At 40.6% G+C, this 18,304-nt stretch overlaps 2 protein-coding genes across 3 annotated transcripts; one reads left to right on the plus strand and one right to left on the minus strand.

Annotated features, from left to right (window-relative positions):
* The first annotated feature begins 629 nt into the window (after positions 1-629).
* skp2 (S-phase kinase-associated protein 2, E3 ubiquitin protein ligase) lies at positions 630-5,806 on the plus strand. The gene is made up of 10 exons (XM_006797377.3): positions 630-750; positions 1,312-1,550; positions 1,639-1,750; positions 2,207-2,350; positions 2,555-2,689; positions 3,018-3,116; positions 3,207-3,334; positions 3,609-3,660; positions 3,825-3,932; positions 4,382-5,806. The coding sequence occupies exons 1-10, from the start codon at positions 737-739 to the stop codon at positions 4,599-4,601; spliced, it is 1,251 nt and encodes a 416-aa protein (XP_006797440.1). The 5' UTR covers positions 630-736; the 3' UTR covers positions 4,602-5,806.
* A 905-nt stretch (positions 5,807-6,711) lies between these two features.
* nadk2 (NAD kinase 2, mitochondrial) lies at positions 6,712-17,955 on the minus strand. Of its 2 annotated transcripts, none has more exons than XM_087844035.1 (12): positions 17,184-17,955; positions 17,003-17,091; positions 16,828-16,916; positions 16,503-16,584; positions 14,877-14,960; positions 13,860-13,999; positions 13,532-13,625; positions 13,249-13,344; positions 12,562-12,617; positions 9,150-9,203; positions 8,938-9,061; positions 6,712-8,835 (listed from the first exon to the last, which is right to left on the minus strand). In XM_087844035.1, exons 1-12 carry the CDS (start codon positions 17,403-17,405, stop codon positions 8,697-8,699), a joined length of 1,269 nt encoding a protein of 422 aa, XP_087700161.1. In that variant the 5' UTR covers positions 17,406-17,955; the 3' UTR covers positions 6,712-8,696. The 2 variants fall into 2 exon arrangements, with proteins under 2 accessions (XP_087700161.1, XP_087700160.1); XM_087844034.1 differs by having other exon boundaries at positions 13,249-13,392.
* Between the last annotated feature and the right edge of the window lie 349 nt (positions 17,956-18,304).

Consider the following 18,304-nt stretch of genomic DNA (forward strand, 5'->3'; position numbering starts at 1 on the left):
TCTACCCTCAACATTCTCCTTTGACTGACATACTTCCTGCAACGAAAAAGCACATGTTCAATCGTTTTCATAGCACTACACCGATTACACAAATCAGTAAGATGTTTCCCTTTCCTAAAAACAGTGTCATTTAGAAAACAGTGACCTCTTCTTATTCTACTTATAATTATAATTACCTCCTACTGCCTACTTATTCTTCTATTTCTTGTAACGTGAACGGTTTTGTACTGTCCCTTTTACTTCATTATCCCACGCCATTTCCCATAAATTCTCAATTTCTTTCCAAACGTTTCCCTTCAGAATTCGACAACTGTATCTGCATATCAATATCTACTTTTTAATAGCTTCTTTGGCCAACCTATCTGCTCTTTCATTACCCACAATACTTATATTAGCGGGAGTCCACGTTATTACTATAATTTTGCTTTTTCACACACAAAATCTACGATTTTTCAATGCTTATCAATGCTGACAATGAATCACTATTATTACTTCTGAAAATCTGTCTACCACCCGTTCTAAAGCCAATAATATGGCACATAACATAACTCAAAAAACTGCCACCTGGCGAAATCACTAATGCGTATGACGTAACGCGATCTACGTGCAGCACGTCCGTGACGTAACTATAAGAGGGCGCCCCGGTGTTGGCGGCGAATTTAAAGTCTCGGTTGGAGGGCTGCGATCCAGTCTTGCACTTTTCGTGTAGGATTGTATTTGATTCGAGTTAAAGGAAATGCCAGGCGACAGGTATCGTCCTCAGTGATTCTTACTTTCTGTTACTAAACATATTTGAGGTATAGCGGTGCATAAGTTATCTCTCAGATGTGTTGCACATGTGAAAACGAGCCGCCATCCCAAGGCTAGCTTGGTGCTGTTTAACTGTCCCGATTCAAAACTTTCCATTTCTAAAGCGGTGTGAATAAGGCGGTTTTTATGCGAAATTGTGTGTTCGGTTGATCGTCAGCGTCGTTAGTGTAAAACTGTACCGATAGCGCGCTTTCCCTCCACGCCTGTCAGCGGCTCTTTTCTTCCCGGAGTACACACTGTAAGCTAACCGCAGGGCAGGAGTGGACGTCCTGGACCACCTGCATGTGTCTGTGTACTGAAAGACAGGAGACTGTGTCTGTCGTTTGGTTTTGCAGTCAGTTTGCGCGGTCACTCCGCTGGTAGCTACATCAATATGGCGGGCATGGAGGGGTTCTTTAGAGGAAGCTAGGCCGCTAGGTAGCCTTTCTGTGGGGTGTCTGTGTAATGATGAAGCCTTGTTTAACGATGCCCACATGTCTGATTAACCTCTGCTTCCAACAGTGTCCCACTGCAGGATCGTCCCTGCCTAAATTTGCAGGACTCCATGCTGACTCAGCCCAGGAAAAGCAAGTCCAGAGGCATTCTTAGCGAGGGCCTGGACACTGAGTGCACCCCAACAGATTTCATCCTGCAGTTCACACCACCGCGCAAGAAACAGCGGCTCTTCAGCAAGGGGAAGGAGAATGACAGCAATCAATTTGTTCTTAGCAGGAGACCAAGGAGGAAAGACTCCTCACCAAGTAGGAGCAGATGGTTTTCTGATGTTTAAGATGAGGACTTTCACCTGTGATCAACTTAACTTTTTTCCCTTTCTCCTTCCCTCTGCAGACATTTCATGGGATCAACTACCAGACGAGGTTGTTCTTAGGATTTTCTTCTGCCTTCCTCCGCGGGACCTCGTCAGAATATCTGTAGTTTGCAAGCGCTGGCAACGTTTGGCGTGAGTCATAATGATCATTAACAAAATTTTTGGCCCTGCTTCTTCCCGCTTAAAATGTTTTTTTTAAGTGCAGGGCGGATCCTAAAGATTGAGTTTGCATACTTCAAACCACGCCTCTGGTTCTTTCTCACATCTGTGTGTTTAAACTCGTGACACTTATCACAGTATTCAAAAATATGGAAATCTGTGGCCCTGTGGATTCCTCATTAAAGGATCACTCCTAGTTCATCCATTAAACAGCTGTCACAGCTACTTGCACACCATCACATTCGAAAGTATTAAATTCTGACAAACTGGTTGACAAACGAGTTTGTGCTGCTTGATATTCTCAATGACACGCACCGTGAAACCCACATTCACATTTAACAGAACGGGTTGCTGTGTGCAGGTTATTTGCTGCAGGCTGCTGTAGGGGTTTGCCTCCATGACACCTCTTTGCTTGTGCATTCATCACAGGTTTGACGAGTCTCTGTGGCACAGTGTGGATCTAGAGGGGATGACCCACACGGCTCCGGCTCTGCAGCAGGTGCTGAGGACTGGCATCCGCAGACTGCGCTGCCCCCGCTCCTTTGTGGAAGAGTTGCACTTAACAGTCAGAGGGTTAGTCATATATATCGTGGTGTGTCCTGATTTTCTTCTTCAGTGGAAGACTTACTCTGAGTTTTCCTTGCCTGCGAAAATCTAATGAAAACTATCTAATGTCTAACTATTTAATTTTCCTTCACACCAAAGAGCTCTAAGTATTAAGTTCTGTGGCACTTATTAAGTAGAAAAATGCTCTTTTCTTTCTTTTCCATTATACAGCTCTTTGCAGGTGGTTCAGCTGGATCTGTCAAGCTCAATCATACCAACGTTGGCTCTGGAAGACATCATCTGTCGCTGCAGACTGCTAGAATGTCTGAGCCTGGAGGGTCTGCAGCTCTCTGACACCATCATCAGGTGAGATCTGAACCATTTGCTACTGATTAGTGCAGCAGGGATGTCACTGATTCCCAGTGTCTTTGGAGCTGCTTTTCTCTTATCAAAAATATGTCTGAGCTTTTCCTGACTTCAGATGCTGAGGGAAACATGCCTTTGTCTGAAAAGTCAGTGATGCTGTTTGTAGTAGAGCCTCATCAGAGATGGAAAAGTTGTGCTCTGTCGATTGTAAACTGGCAAAACACTAAATTCCTCTCAGTAAATGCATTTTCCGAATCTGTTTGAGCCTTAAATCTGTACTGTGTTTGGAGCTCATGTTTGGGTGTATTTGTTAATCTTTTTTACTCAGCTGTCTGGCAAAGAACACCCGCCTACAGGAGCTCAACCTCAGCGGCTGCTCTGCCTTCTCTGCTCCTGTGCTCGCTAGGATGCTTAAATCCTGTTCCCGGTCAGCTGCTCAGTCCTTATTTACTTTGTAACCACAGTTTCAGTTTCTCCTCTGCCTCAGATTTACTAATGCAATTATTTTGTGTTTCAGTATACAACAGCTGAACTTATCATGGTGCACCTTTGATAATAATCACATAAAGAGCGTCGTTGATAATCTGAGTTCCAGTGTTACACATCTCAACCTCAGCGGTTACAGAGAGAGCCTCACCCTAAATGGTGAGTGGTGGAGATCTTCAAGTCACTGATTTCAACACTAACAAACACAGCTGGTTTGTCCTGAATGATGTAACACAGAACAAACTGCATAATGATAGAGTAATTTGATTCACTTGACAGCTTGAAGGGTAACACTGAGGGTGCATACTGCTGAAGTGAAATTACCGTAGTTTGTGAAAACTATAGATAGATCGATCTAGATATAGACCTATATCTTAAAGATTGTTTGAGTTGCATCATTCTGACGTGTGTCTGTGTTATTTCTCATTTTTAGATGTGAAGGTGCTGGTGGAAAAATGCCCCCAGATTAAAACTCTAGATTTGAGGTAAAAGTTTAGTCATCGTTCTATGTTTGGTATTTAATTGTGGGGTTTTTCTTTAAGTTGTCTCGTTTTATTTGCTATTGCAAATTAAATAGTCATGGATGGAAAAATGTCTTTACTGTGGCCACAGATGACTGCAGTTTAAAACCTGTGTTTCTGTGTCGCAGTGATAGCACTCTGCTGACAGCTGACTGCTTACCTGTCCTCAAACAACTGAAGCACCTGCTGCATCTGTCCCTGAGCCGCTGTTATCACATTCACCTTGCTGCTCTCACGTAAGTTTTTGTCCCACCTCCATCCATGTCACTGCTAGTTGGTGTGCCTCATCTGATCAGATCTTCTAGCTTATTTTTTATTTTTTTTTGCCACAGGTATATAGATGTTTGTTTGTGATTATTATTCAGATGGAAACACACTGTCTAAGGTACTAGTAAAGTAAATGGATGATGATTACAGCACTAGTCTGTTTGGTAACTAGTGCTAGGTGTGGTGTTCATTTACAGTTTGATTTTATTAATACAAAAACTCTGCTCTAACCTCGAGCTCTATGTTTGGGACTTGTTTGCATGAGTGAATACTGAAAACTAAATGCTGGTCTAGATTTTATTTGGGCCCTAAACGGGGAAAATCTGTTAAATTTAATTTATAGTTTTCTAAAAAGAATGCAGAATCATATTTGAATAGCTGAAAATCACGATTAATACTTTAGCTGGTGTGATTGCAGTGACGTGGGTATAATGTTCCCTGTGCTGAGCCAGCTGGATGTGTTTGGGCTGGTGCAAGATAGCCAGCTGCCCTCTCTGAAGAGGGAGATGCCTCATGTGAGCATCAACTCCAGACCTTTTTCAAGCATCGCCCGGCCCACACCGGCCAGCAGGTTTGTTGGATCCACCAGCGACCGCACCATGTGGAACAAGAAGTGTCGACTGCGGTTTGGACTGTAACAACCATGGCTCCTTCTTATTTCTTTAGTCCAGTTAGTTTGTAACGCAGAGAGTTTTGTCCTGCAATATTCCAATGCATTCAGGTCTAACCTGGTGTGCAGTAATGGAACAATGTTTCAGTGTTTGCTGCTAAAGAATATGCTTTCTAGCCTTGCTTGCACATTTGTGTGATCTTAAATGCAGAGCACGCAAGCTTGTGAAGTGTCAGGGTTGTGAAGTGAAACGTTACATTGTTTTAGGTTCTAATAATGTTTTAATTCATTTAAAAAATGTATTAAGCATGGTTTACAAGGGGGTAAAGTGATTTAATTGGCTAAATACTCTTATTAGTTTTGCTCACTAATATCTGGAAATCAGTAAATGCATAATGAAGGTATGTTAATGAGGCATTTACTGTGCTGCCTAAATGATCACAGATCTTTTGATAAGCTTAATGATTTTAAAACGGCATCTTCTATTTTAGAAAAGTCAATAATTGACTATTGTCCAAATAATTTTAACTTGTAATCCAACATTTATCCGTTGCATCCTTACCTCCAGCTGTTGACACATTTAACAGTAAAGTGTTTTGTGTGTGTCAGCTGTAAGGATGAGAGAACATTTGATTTTATTAATTGAACCAGTTTTAATGACAACTGATATATGTGGATCTGTCTTAACACATTGTTGCTAAAGAGACTACCTTTTATGGACTTCCATATAATCTGTGTTGCTTGCAGTAATCAAAGTAGCTCAATAGCGTGGATGTGTTTGCCCTCGTGTCAGCTTTAACTCTAGAGGAACATGTGAATGACTTATTTTCACCTCAGTCCTTTCTCATAAACCACTTTAAACTAAAAGCTATTGAATTTTTCTGTGGGATTTATTTAATTTAAGGAAACTTAAGATAAGGAAATGTACAGTTTGTGCCACATGTTTATGTAATGTTTGCCCCTGCAGCATCAGTGGATTATTAGATCAATAAAGATGCGATTGATGTTCAAATGTTAAGTTTGATTTAAGTTTTAAAAAGTTTTGCTTTTCCTGTAGAGAAATCAGTTGTAATACATTGTCCAGTTTTAAGGCTTAAAAGTATTTGGACAGTGCAGAAGTAAGCAGATATTTTAGATTTCTTGTACTAAACTTGAATTTGATTGCTACTTGTATGAACCGACAGGAGTGAAGAGATGTGAATAAATTGAAAACCCTGAAAAATCATAAAACACCTGTTGGAGATCCCAAAAGGTTCATTCTGTTCATCTGGATCGTGTTTTCTCTCTCATCCGAGTAGCTTCTTCAGTCTCAGCTGACTGCAGGTTTCCTCAACCTTTTATAAACAGTACATTTACAACACATACATGTGCAGTTTATATGGTTGGGGAAACCTGCACTCAGCTGAGACTGAAGAAGTTACTCGGATGAGTAACAAATAGGCCTCGGCTGTTTCCCGTGATGCACTGAGTATTTCTTCTTTCCCTCTCTCTGTGCTTACGAACCACTCTGCTCTTTGGTTCGGTTTTCTTTCCCTCAGCCCAACCAGTTTCAGCAAATTGCTGCCTCTCCCCAAACAGTGTTAAAGGATCCTTCCTGTTAAAAGGGAGTGTTCCTTTCTCACTGTCAAAGTGCTTACACCGTTGGGGTTTTCTCTGTAATATTGTAGGGTCTTTACTTTACAGTATAAAACGCCTTTAGGCGACTGTTGCTGTGTTTTAGCGCTATATAAATAAAAGTGAACAGTGTACATTTGTGGGTATGGCATCAACTGTGACATACTTGCAGTGCTGACAATGCAAGAAACGGATGATGTTCTTCTGCAGTTACAGCAGACGGACTAAAATGGTACACTGTGCAGATGATTAAATGCACTGAGCATAACAAAATGTATCAAGGGCAAGGGAAGTTGCTGTAGAGGGATAGTTTTTAGCATTTCTTACAGCAGACAACTTCATCTGATTGCGTTTTTGTTTTTTTTTAAATTAAGACTCCTCCCACAATTTGGACCATTATTTCAGCCTCCAGATTTTTAATTATTAAAAATGATTAATTTCCTGTTAAAGTCACAACGAAAAACAACCTGCTTGATACAATGAGGACAGGAAGGTAATAAGATGAGCTTAATAGGGGGGAAAAAAACAAAAGCAGCACACAGAAGCACTTGTAGTTCATATCACTTTATCGAGTTCCAAAACAAAACACATTCCAGTAGAGTGTGTTTCCACAGGGAAACTTGCCTTTGGCATGGTGCATGTTACACTTTGCAGATAACTTTTCAAACAGAACATGGTTTTTGCAAGAACGCTTCAAGTCAAGAGATTTGTTGGGTTAAAAATAACTTTGTATCCATCAGATACTGTTTCACCTATAACTTTAGCCATGCCCACCACAGACAAAACTGTTTCCTGTCTTAGGTGTCAAGAAACAGCCCCTTTAACTCTACCAGAGGAAAACAAAAACAACCCTTTAAACATTGAGTTCTCTTTGCTGCACTTCTCTCACTTCTGCATTTTCTTCTCTAAAACGTACCGTTCTGTGTGGCTCAGACAGCAAGGAAAAATAGACACTATATTCCAAAAATATCTTTACTCAGCAAGCTGCTGTGCTTCAAGTCCTCTGCATACATTTACAATTATAAAACTTACAGTGGAATTGAATATATGCTTGGAAAGGACAGGATTGATGAATCTAGATTTAGCGTTAGTGTTAACGAGGCCCTGAAACCAACAGAGAATGTCTCCTGGTAACAAATACTGTACCAAAGCCAGATGGAGCATATCCCACAGTTGGCCACAAACTTAGGTTAAATGCATTAGTGAATGTTCTTTCAATACCATCAAGACATCCTGTAGATTATTTCCCCCTCAATTTATAGGATAGTAGATAGTAGGATGAGTAGGAAATGTGGATTAATCCACCACTGAAGACAGTTGGCTTGCTTATAGTATTGGCTGATAATAACTTAACACAACATATCCAGATATATATATTTTTAAAATGGAGTGCTTTGAGTGGTCTGTAGGAACAGAAAAGAACTTCGTGCTAGTTGTGCCATCAGCACATATGTCGAGTGTTAAAAAACTGTTTTGTTTTGGTGGGGTGTTTAAAAACCCTGTCACAGTTTGACCAGCAGGGGGCTTTGCTTCCACAGTCCTCTTAGCACTGCGCATCACATGTAACAGGAACATCACAGAGCCAGACGGTTGTGCAGTAAGTTACTAATCAGTTTGAAAATAATGATTCCTTTTAGCCTACATAATATATATATAAAGATTAGAGATGTAACATGGTAAAAAGCAAAAATTAAAAACTGAAATGCCAATTGTCATTAGATACATTCAATAACAATTGTGTTATTGTGCGGTTTTGTACATTTATGGTTACACTCTCCCCATGTTCTTGCACTTTTATTTCATCTTCAATTTCCCAGAAAGCTCCTCACATGAGTCAAGCATTTTATTATAATCAGCTCAAGTTATGCTATCAGTGGTGATAATCAGGAAGTCAAAGTGTGACACTGTCCTAATCGTAATGCATGTATAAAAAGAATCATCTGATATATCAATGTCAGAAGTTTGAACTCCTTAGAAATCTGCAGCCATGTTCTGTTTAAAGGTTTTTTGTGTATTCAGCAATAAATTATAAACTTGAGGCAGAGTAATTTGGATTTGTTGACAACAATAACTCTGAATAACTTTGCCCATATTCTTAAAGCTCACTCAGTAGTGTGAAACCACATCAAAATCTTTGTCATGTTTCAGTGTGGGGCAATATTCACAAACAGTCTGCTGGATCAGTGTAGCTTTTATGTCTGACGTTTCCAAAAGACTTTAGGTCTACAAAGAGTTTTTACATTCTTTCATCTTGGCCTTAGTTTCACTGCTCACTTTAGGGCTTGTGCTGATATACTGTAAATATGATCAGAAACTGTATCTAAATAATGAATCATCATCTTTGTAGCTTGGAATAGTGACACAAATATTAAAAATGAAAAGAAAGTGTAAATGTTTTTTTTTTTTTTTTGAAAAATATGTATAATAAAACAAAAGCAAAGGACAAATACTTCCCTTTGAACACATCCACTTGTGAACACTGTTAGTTTGAGAGATATTCAGACTTGTCTCAGTTTTCTAACACAACAGTCCGGAGCTGGTCCTCCTCGCTCATGCTGATTGTAGCGATAGCACCATCGTTGAATTCAAAGGAAGTCCCACCATCCACCACCATGCAAGCATCCCAACAGCGGGAACGGACACACAACCTGAAGGCAGAAAAGAAAAAAACCCAAAACGATCAAAGGCTTCAGTTACAGCACAGACTCATCGACGTTGTGCTCTGCCTGAGACTGGTGATCACCACTGACTTTGTGGCAAAGCCTCTCTGTCGACTGCTGGAGAAGACCCTGTTCACGATGGGCTCCCTGACGCTGTAGAACAAACGGTTGTCATCTGGGCTGAACACCAGAGACTTGTTGTATTCCTCTGTAACTGATCACACAGGCACAAGAGCAAGATTAAAAAAAAGGCTATAAAACTACACAAACCAACAATAATGACAAGAGAAATAGGAGCTCACCTTTTTCAATTAATTCTTGGTTAAGGGGGATATCCAGACCTGACTGGGATTTCCCTGGAAGAAAATAAAAAGGCATTTAGGAAACAAATGGGGTTTTATGCATGCAAGGACCAGTTACAATCTACAGTTCCAGAACAGTACAATAGAGGCCAAATATTATCTAATACATTTTGGATTCCAGGTAAGTGGGATGACTGCAGTTTGTTAACTTTTGTTTTGAAAATTTGGGAAGTTTAGCATTAACCTTACTGGGTGTGTTATAGTTTAAGTGAAAGGTCCTCAGCATTACTAATAAAATAATACCAGGTTTTATTCTTTTTCTCCCCTCTTAATCCACATGCTGGTGGAAAGTGGACCTTTTGTACCTCCCCTTATTTGATGTCATGAATGCTGTTCCAGTGGTGGACACCACAGTTATTAGAGTTTTTCATTTTCATATTTTATTATTTGGACTTTTTGCTTTTAATTGAATTTAGTTTCAGTCAGCTTCCAGAGTGGAATGTTTAGTTTTATTTGTTTCAGTGTCTTTTACATTATTATTCTATGAAGTGGAGAGTCAGAGGCAACATTTCTTGTAGGCAGGCAAGTATCAATAGAATCTTTACCAGACTAACACATACTAAAACTCAGGCTCTTTCCTTTATAATAATAATAACAACCTTGGGTGGATACTCAGTGTTACCCCTGTCCACAGTTTTAAGTTATGTGGTAAGTGTATGTGCTTTAGCCCTAAAAACTCGAGACAATTTAGTATGTACGGATCTATTTGCAGTGTTGGGAAGGTTACTTTTAAAATGTATTCCATTACAGAATACAGAATACATGCCCCAAAATGTATTCTGTAACGTATTCCGTTAGGTTACTCAATGAGAGTACCGTATTCTGAATACTTTGGATTACTTAATATATTATCATGCTGTTTACAACTACATGAATGTACAATTGCTGTGATTTATTACTGTTACTGAAGGTCCGCGGCTCCGAACCGTAGTAAAGGGACCTCTGGCTAATACGGTGGGTTCTGTGTCAGGCTCGTAGCCGAAAACTAGCTTTGTTGTCTGGGTCAACTTTGCTAGCGAGAGACAGAGAGAGGCGTTGAAAGGCTGCTCCAACGGAACTTATTGTTTTTGGAGGAAAACACGAACACGGTGTACAGTCGAGTCTTAATAGCTTACTTACAACTGGGCTCGTCAGGCTCTCTTCTTGGCTGCAGTGGTTATTATTATATTTACATGCTTCCAGCTCCCGTTTTTGCTCGACAGCTCATACTTTTCCTTTTTCTCCCTCCCTCGCTCACAGACACATAACGGGTATGGCAGTCCATTCTCCCTGCAGCACGGACTGCACTGCCTATGATGCTACATTCTTTAGAGCTATACCGGTAGCATTCTGCCTATTAGCTTAGCGCAACAAGGACAAAAAGGCCTCTCTCACCCAGGAAACACGTAGAGAGAGAGAGCGTCACCCTGTAACCATGGCAACCGTAACGCTGCCGCCTGGAACAACAGAACGTAGCTGTCAAACAAAACCCAAACAGTCCTGACCCGCCACAATATGAAACAGGGAAGTACCGCCGTGTAATCCATTTATTTCAACAAAGTAACTGTATTCTAAATACCACCTTTTTAAACGGTAACTGTAACGGAATACAGTTACTCATATTTTGTATTTTAAATACGTAACGGCGGTACATGTATTCCGTTACTCCCCAACACTGTCTATTTGACACTAGAATGTGCAGTATGTTTACCTCAGGCACACAGCTCTGGGTAATGTTACACCCACCTGCTGTTTAAAGCTCCTGCTTACAAGGGTCAACTATTCAGAAAAAGATGGTTAAAGGGAAGGGTGGCTTTAGCAGTACAACTGCCAAGGGGTCATTAAAAAACAAAAATCATGTAACTCTAAATAAATAAATAAAAACTGAACTTTATATTTAATCAGTTTGTGATAAATAAATGTAAAAAATCATCAATATATCATTACAGTTTTATTCATCACAGGGAATTTTGGGGTGTGTCAGAGCAGTGGGGGAACCATAGCTGAATTGAGGAGGTGAAGGGCTTCAGACTGAGTGGTTGACAGTGAGTAAGAGAGCGGCTGCATCGGGCAAATAAAGAAAGTGGTCTTTTTCTTTTTCAAATATACACAAATTGTTTAGATTGACAACCAGGCAAATGGAACTACACATTCTTCTTGAGAGTTTAGGTGTTACTATTTTGCTGCATTTGCTGATAAGCAACATTAAGACAGACACATCTTGCAAGTCTCTGCCTGCTACTCTGCAAAGTTATGATGATATCTGCGTAGGGATGGGTATCGAAAACCGGTTCTTGTTGAGAACCGGTTCCCACTGTTTCAATTCCTTGGAATTGTTTGCCATTTTTGCAAACGATTCCCTTATCGATTCCAGTTGCCCCGAATGACGTCACCACGTTGCGGAGCGTCATTTACCTGGCAGGAAACACAGCGCCTAAGCGGCTCAAACGCTCAAAAGTTTGATTATACTTTACGAGAACGGATGACAACAGGGCAACTTGCAATACTTGCAAAGTAGATATTTCATTTAAGGGAGGAAACACTACAAATATGCAAAAGCATTTGCTCACAAAACATGCGATGACCTTAAATGAATGTCATGTTTTTTATTTCCGCTCGACTCGTGAATCTCAACCCAGCAGTAGCGGTAACGTTTGCACGTCCTCTCCCGTTAATACGGCAGGTAAATAATCAACTAACAGTGCATATTATGTTAGCGCGATCTGCCTTATTACAAAACCTGCCATTACTGTGCATTTAGGTGACCATGATGAGAGAGACAGACAGAGTCTGGCTCAGATGCTGGCAGTTCTCACTGCAGTCTACCGTTAGCGTCTCCTTTCAGGCCAGGATAGACGAATGTCACCGAGCAGTGACTAAGTTTGTGGTCAAAGGTTTGCACCCATTTGCCACAGCAGATGATTTTCGGTAAGTGAATGTGTTTAATTGTAGGCAGGGACATTACTGGATATTCTTGTGTATTTGCTACAGAATAATGTATGTTATACTTTGTTATTGCTACAGAAGAATATTTATTTTATTATTTTACATTTACAATTTTTTTTTCCTGGGGACCCTGTGACACCCCATTGAAGAGCCGTAGGCTGTGGATCTCTTAAGATCTCACTGTTGGGTTTGTAAGGCCATGTTACTCCTAAATTTCTATCTTGTTCAAAGAGAAGATATAAAACAAAGTTCTAAGCTAATCGACCTTAGTGTTCTCCTTTTTTAAAAGAATCAATAAGAGAATCGATAAAGAATCGAATCGTTAAGCAGAATCAAAAATGGAATCGGAATCGTGAAAATCTTATCAATACCCATCCCTATATCTGCGGGTCTTGCACCTCAAAATTTGCACATGTACAGTACGTACCAATTTTTAGAACTTCTTCCACTGCTTGTTCAGCAAGTTTATTGATGTTGTATGACCTGTGGAGCACAAGAGAGAAGATTGTGAGGGAGCTGACAAGTGTAAAGACACGATTCTTTTCATTCTTATTTGTAAGGCAATATCACGCTTTACATCAATGGCTTTCATCATTTATAGGAAAAATAAAACGTGACAAAAATAAAACAATGTCTAAGTAAAGAATCAGCATTTTTAGTAGTAAATCACAACTGGGCCAATATAAATTTTACATCTATCTGTGTGTGTTTAAGTCTTGCTTGCATCTCCTTTCAATGTTAGGTGAAGTTTAATAATATTAATCTGAATATTAAAAGCTTTTCACAGACCAACCAAAGATGATTCAAGTGTTTGGAGCCAACTAAGAGAAATTTACTTAAGTTTGGTTGATCCACACAACATGATAAAGGCCCACTGGCTATTATTACTGTTACAACCTAGGTTTTTCCAGTGACTTGAAACTTTTCCCATCACATCATACTTTTTACAGTCCAGTAAGAATTTGCTCACTTATGTGAAGAGACTATGAACCTATGAGGTTCATTTGCACCTGACTCAAGCATCAAAGCTTTAAATGGTGCAGGAAGAGCTATTCCTGGTGCAGGAAGGTGATTAGGAACTACTTTTTTAAACATTTAAAGTTGTTTTGTGTACCAGGCTTTGGATCCTGTTCCTGTGCAAATGTTCAGTCCAGAACTCTTTTGTTTTTCCCATGGGCCATCATCCACAGAGATCTCGTAGTAGGAAGCCCTATGGAGCAAGAGGTTAACATGGGGTTTGAAGGATTTTAACTTCACCCTGTGGTGGACAGAGATTTTTCCTGATGAGTGCTGGAAAAGCGTGCAGCATGCCAGTGAAGGGACTGAGGATTTATGAAAATTACAATATGCAAACATGCTTAGATGGGAGTAAGAATCTGTTTCCGTGATTAAGGTACCTGGAAGACAGAGATTCTCCAATGAAGATTTCATTTAAGCTTCTAACAGGAAGAAGGCTAGGCTTGTAGAAGGTCTCATGTAGTGTTCCTGTCCCTAGAAAGAGTAATTGAATTGGAAAAGGACGCAGGGAAAGAAATCAAGAAAACATCAATATAACTCCAATCTCACGCCATGTTTGCCCAAACTCAGGATTGAGTGACATTGGAGAAAAGAGACTGGATCAGACAAGCATGCTGAGTAGGGCTGCCACAAACGATTATTTTGATAGTCGGCGTAATCGTGACTAGTCGACTAATCGTGGCAGTCCTAATGCTGAGTGGGTCGTACTGTTTAAGTTGTCCATGGAGGTGAAGCGGTGAGCTTGGTTGTGCTGCTCCAGGCTGAGCTGCTGTTCGTGGAGGTCCACTGGATTGGGATTTATTCCTGTGCCCTCTAAGTGCAGACGGATCCTCTGACGCCACAGCCACCTGAAGACAGCCAGGGAAATGTAAGGGGACGAGATCTGCAGTCTCAAGAGGCGTTAGCCTTGTGTGTGCGCCATTTCTCCATTTTCTATATTTGTCTCTGAATCCTCTTTAAACCACTTTTATGAGAAGAGGAGGTCTACTTTGAAACATAACTACAGAATCTGAGGAAATAAAACAGTGACACTAAGACAGCATGCCAAATATCACCATATTCATTTTCACTGGACACCTTTCCCAAAACTCTTGACAGTGGGCAGCAGTGAACTCTAGTAGCAGGACAGTGTAAATGGATTTAGGATATCCGACACAGCTTTGGGGTTTTAGACATCATGTGACTTTTCCCCAGACACACAGATTTAAACTCCTGAACTATAAGCTAATGACATGTCAACAACTCCATGGTGTTCAGTACGCTATAGCCAGCAGCAAAGAGTTATGGACTATTTTCTGTACAACTTTGAACATAAAATAATCCACTGGTATTAGTTAATAACATAATGCAGTTGTCAGGGCCTTCAATACAGACACAATGATACAATTTTGCATTTTTACCTTGCAGAACCACAGTACATTTTAAATCAAACATGTTATTAAAGTGCAGAGTTTTCACTTTAACTCAAGGTACTTTACACTTTAACAAAGGTATTGCATTAACTGTTTAACTACACTCATTTCATACACATTCCCCCATTTCCATTGGTAAGTTACCTGATTTAAAAGCAACTGTGGTTGTGCACAGAGGCAAAACTGCAAAAATTCAGCCACTGTCCAAATACTTATGGACCATAACTGTAGATCGTCACTACTGAGCCAGAAAAAGCTGCTAACATTGAGGAAGGCGTGAGAGCAGTCAGCATTTGTAGATAAAAATACACACCTGAACTCACCACGGCACAGCTTCTCCAGTGCCTCTGGGAAGGCACGAGTGTATCGCACAGGCAGGCACAGATGACCTTCTGACCTTCAGTAGAAAGACAAAACTTCAATATACTCACCTGGACATGTTAACCAGCAATCGGCTGGCTTAATCCCATGAAAATGTCAACTTATTTAAATACTTACACACCACTGCACTGAGAAATTTACATTAATGACTTTTCAATAAAACACACAGTCTTTATTATTGTGGACCTACTATGCTTTTCATTTACTTTCTGTTGTGTATATATACACTGTTCCAACAGTGGATGTGGCCAAAATTTCAAAGAATGAAGTCAGTGTACTTACAAATAATTATTGCGAGCTAAAAAATTCATGGCTGCTCTAAATACTCATTTTCAGACAGTTTTTCCCTTCTTCTGGCTCTGCGACAGTGAAGAGCCCCAATACATGTAAGACAGAGGATGAACTAAAGGGGCGGACGAAGGTCCAGCCTAACGATAAAGATCGTCTCCAAACCATGCAGAACTAGTGCTGGAGGACAAAACGATCACGCTATTTTAAAAATGTTGATGACAATGATAAATTCAATCAATACACATGGCTTATCGGGCCAATAGATGTTCTCCCTCTCAACCCTGGTACCAGGGGCAATGGGGTTCAACAGGTTAACGTGGCTCTAATACTCGGCCGCACCCAACAAGTAATGCCGAAAAGCCAGCTGCTCAGGAAGAGATAATACAAGTCGCAAAAAGGCAAAAGTGCAGAAGTTGTTGAGTTTCCTCCATTCAGACTGAGCACAGATAGACAGGTTAAAAGACACAGCGCCGACAGGTCCTGACAAAGTTCAGTAAAATGACACACACCTCTTTCATTACTTTCAAAAATATGCAAAAGAATGTCTATTAAACTCTGGCTGATTGGGACCCACACCCAGTTTCACACCTTGGCTCAGGCGATTAGAGGATCACCAGGGGGTCCTTTTGTCCCTCTGCGGGGGGATACTCCCACTAGGTTTAAATCTGGGACTCCCCACCATTTGACCTTAGAACTGAAGAAGCTTCTCGGATGAGAGGTGAAACGTCTTCAAGTAACTTAAAGAAGTCCAGACGCTTTTCTTTGCAAGCTCCTTTGACAATGTCTATTAAACTTGAAACCGTGAACAGGCTAGTCTTCTTAATTGGAGGTACAGGTGCAATTATTCAGATACAATACATTAGTCTCTATGTCGTGTTTTTACTTGAAGATTTTTAGATGTAGACTTAATTTACATTTTTTATGCCTGCACTGTTAAACAGTACAGCACAGTGTTATACTGCCAGTTAATTTGAGTTAATTGTATTTTTTAATGCATGTAAACCAGTAATTTCCCCATGTTTCAGGTAATTGTATCCTATTAGTTATTAATACTAAAACAAACAGCTAGCTTAGAATACTAACATGTACCTAGATCTATATCAATAATTACCAGAATTGTTTAATAAAGAAAAAAAACATTAATAGTGATAATAATTTTGTCTACATTGCCCAGCTCTATGCAGAACTAGCCCATCACTAACATAATAGGTCCACTTTAATTTAACAATACAATTCATATCCAACAATGGTCTGTTCTGTGCTTTACCTTTCAGGGTCTGTGTTAACTCCAACGACTGGTTTGTCTTTGCTAAAAACCTTACTGGCCACAAGTAGCATTGTTCCATCACCTAATAAACAAAAACAAAAAAAACCCCCACACAATTCCAGTTGATGAACTTGGATTTTGTTAAAGAACAAAGAAAGTGAAAGACAAGGAAGAACCTTTTATTCTGTGGTTATTACATTAACAGAATATATACTGGTAATGACCATATAAGCCGTTATTGATGTTCTACATTTACAATGAATTACTGTCCCAAGCAGACAGCTTTGTTGTACAAATGATACCTGGGATGACAAAATATTCCTACCTCCAGCAGAGATAATGGAATCTGCCCACCGCACTACATCTTCATTGTATTCTCCTCTTTTTACCACTTGTACAGTAATGCCTTCTCTCCTGAAAACAAACAGAATACAAAGAGAGTCCCAGCTGCAAACACTTCCCATTTCTCTAAGAAACATTGCTGTTGGACGGTATCTTACTGCAGGCTCTTCACAATGTGCTCCACATTGCTAGTGTGGATGTTGTGTCTTTCCAGCAGGCCATTGTAGCTGGAGCCCTTCATAGCAAGCTGTAGAACACAGATTAAGTAAAACACTGGGTGAAGGGTAGAATGTAAAGTGGCGTGTTTGCTTTGTGGTAGTCACATGAATGCAGTCTTACCAACTGCTTGAGATCTTCTTCAGAAACTCCTGCATAGCGATACCGCTGCTGTTCAAACTCATACCGCGTAGTCTTTGTGACCACTGCTACCTTTTCTGGTTTGAACCCAGCTTTCGGTTGTGGTGATGCGCTGCACAGTGAAGCGTGGAGGGGGCGAAGAGTGTTTCCATACAGCAGGCTGATGGCTCGACTCCCGTGGCACAGCACCGAACGGCGAGCCATCCTTATTAAATGAACCTACAACCAAAAACTTCACAAAGGTCCGGTTAGAGTTACTCAGGGTCCTGCGTAGTGCAGCTGTTAGGGAGCGCACATACTGACTCCTGTCAGTACTCGACAGATGTTTCAGTCAAGTGAGATCCACGCGCACACAGCTGCCAAGGACGGTCACCACCACGCTCGCCCCGTGTTGCAAGATGAAGACGTTAAGATTTAACTGTCCGAGTAAAGTATCTCCTCAGAACAGCACTAAAACGCCAAGAACAGCAGTAACCTTGCTGCTAACTAGTGATTCTTCTAACCATATTTGGCAGAACCGGACTTTTCCAGCTGAGCTTAACAAGCTAAAAGTAGCTAGCAGCTTGTTCACAAGTCGTTAGCCTGTCTGCCTATCACATCTTTTTCACTGGGCTAACTGTTGTCGCACGCCACATTCAAGTCGTGCTACGCTCCAAAGCTCCTTAAACACGAGATAACACCCATAAGAAGGTGAATAATACGCGACAACATAGAAAACAGTGGAAGCACAAACCATGCAACCGGGTACGTACTCAGGCTGTACGTGCGTGCGTGCGTACGTAACGTAGCATCTGATTGGCTGGTCGAAGGGCCTGGCCTGGGACAAAAAACAAACAAACGGATTTCTTGGCGTAAGCGCCCCAGCATGAATGATCAGTCAAAACAAAACAGACACACACTCTAGCTATCAGCAGTGGCTCATTGTCAAAGCAGCTATTTATTTGACTTGAATCTCTCTCTAATTATGTCAATATGTAATTATGTTTAGTAATTTAATTGGGCAAGAGGGAGAGGGGCTCTCACCCACATGCGACGTGCTGCAGTGCCTTGAAACAGAAATCAAGACGTGCACGACCGGGTGTTGTGCCAAAAAGTGATCGGCT

Source organism: Neolamprologus brichardi, chromosome 7 (genome assembly GCF_056152115.1).
Source record: "Neolamprologus brichardi isolate AB-2024 chromosome 7, ASM5615211v1, whole genome shotgun sequence".
Lineage (NCBI taxonomy): Eukaryota > Metazoa > Chordata > Actinopteri > Cichliformes > Cichlidae > Neolamprologus > Neolamprologus brichardi.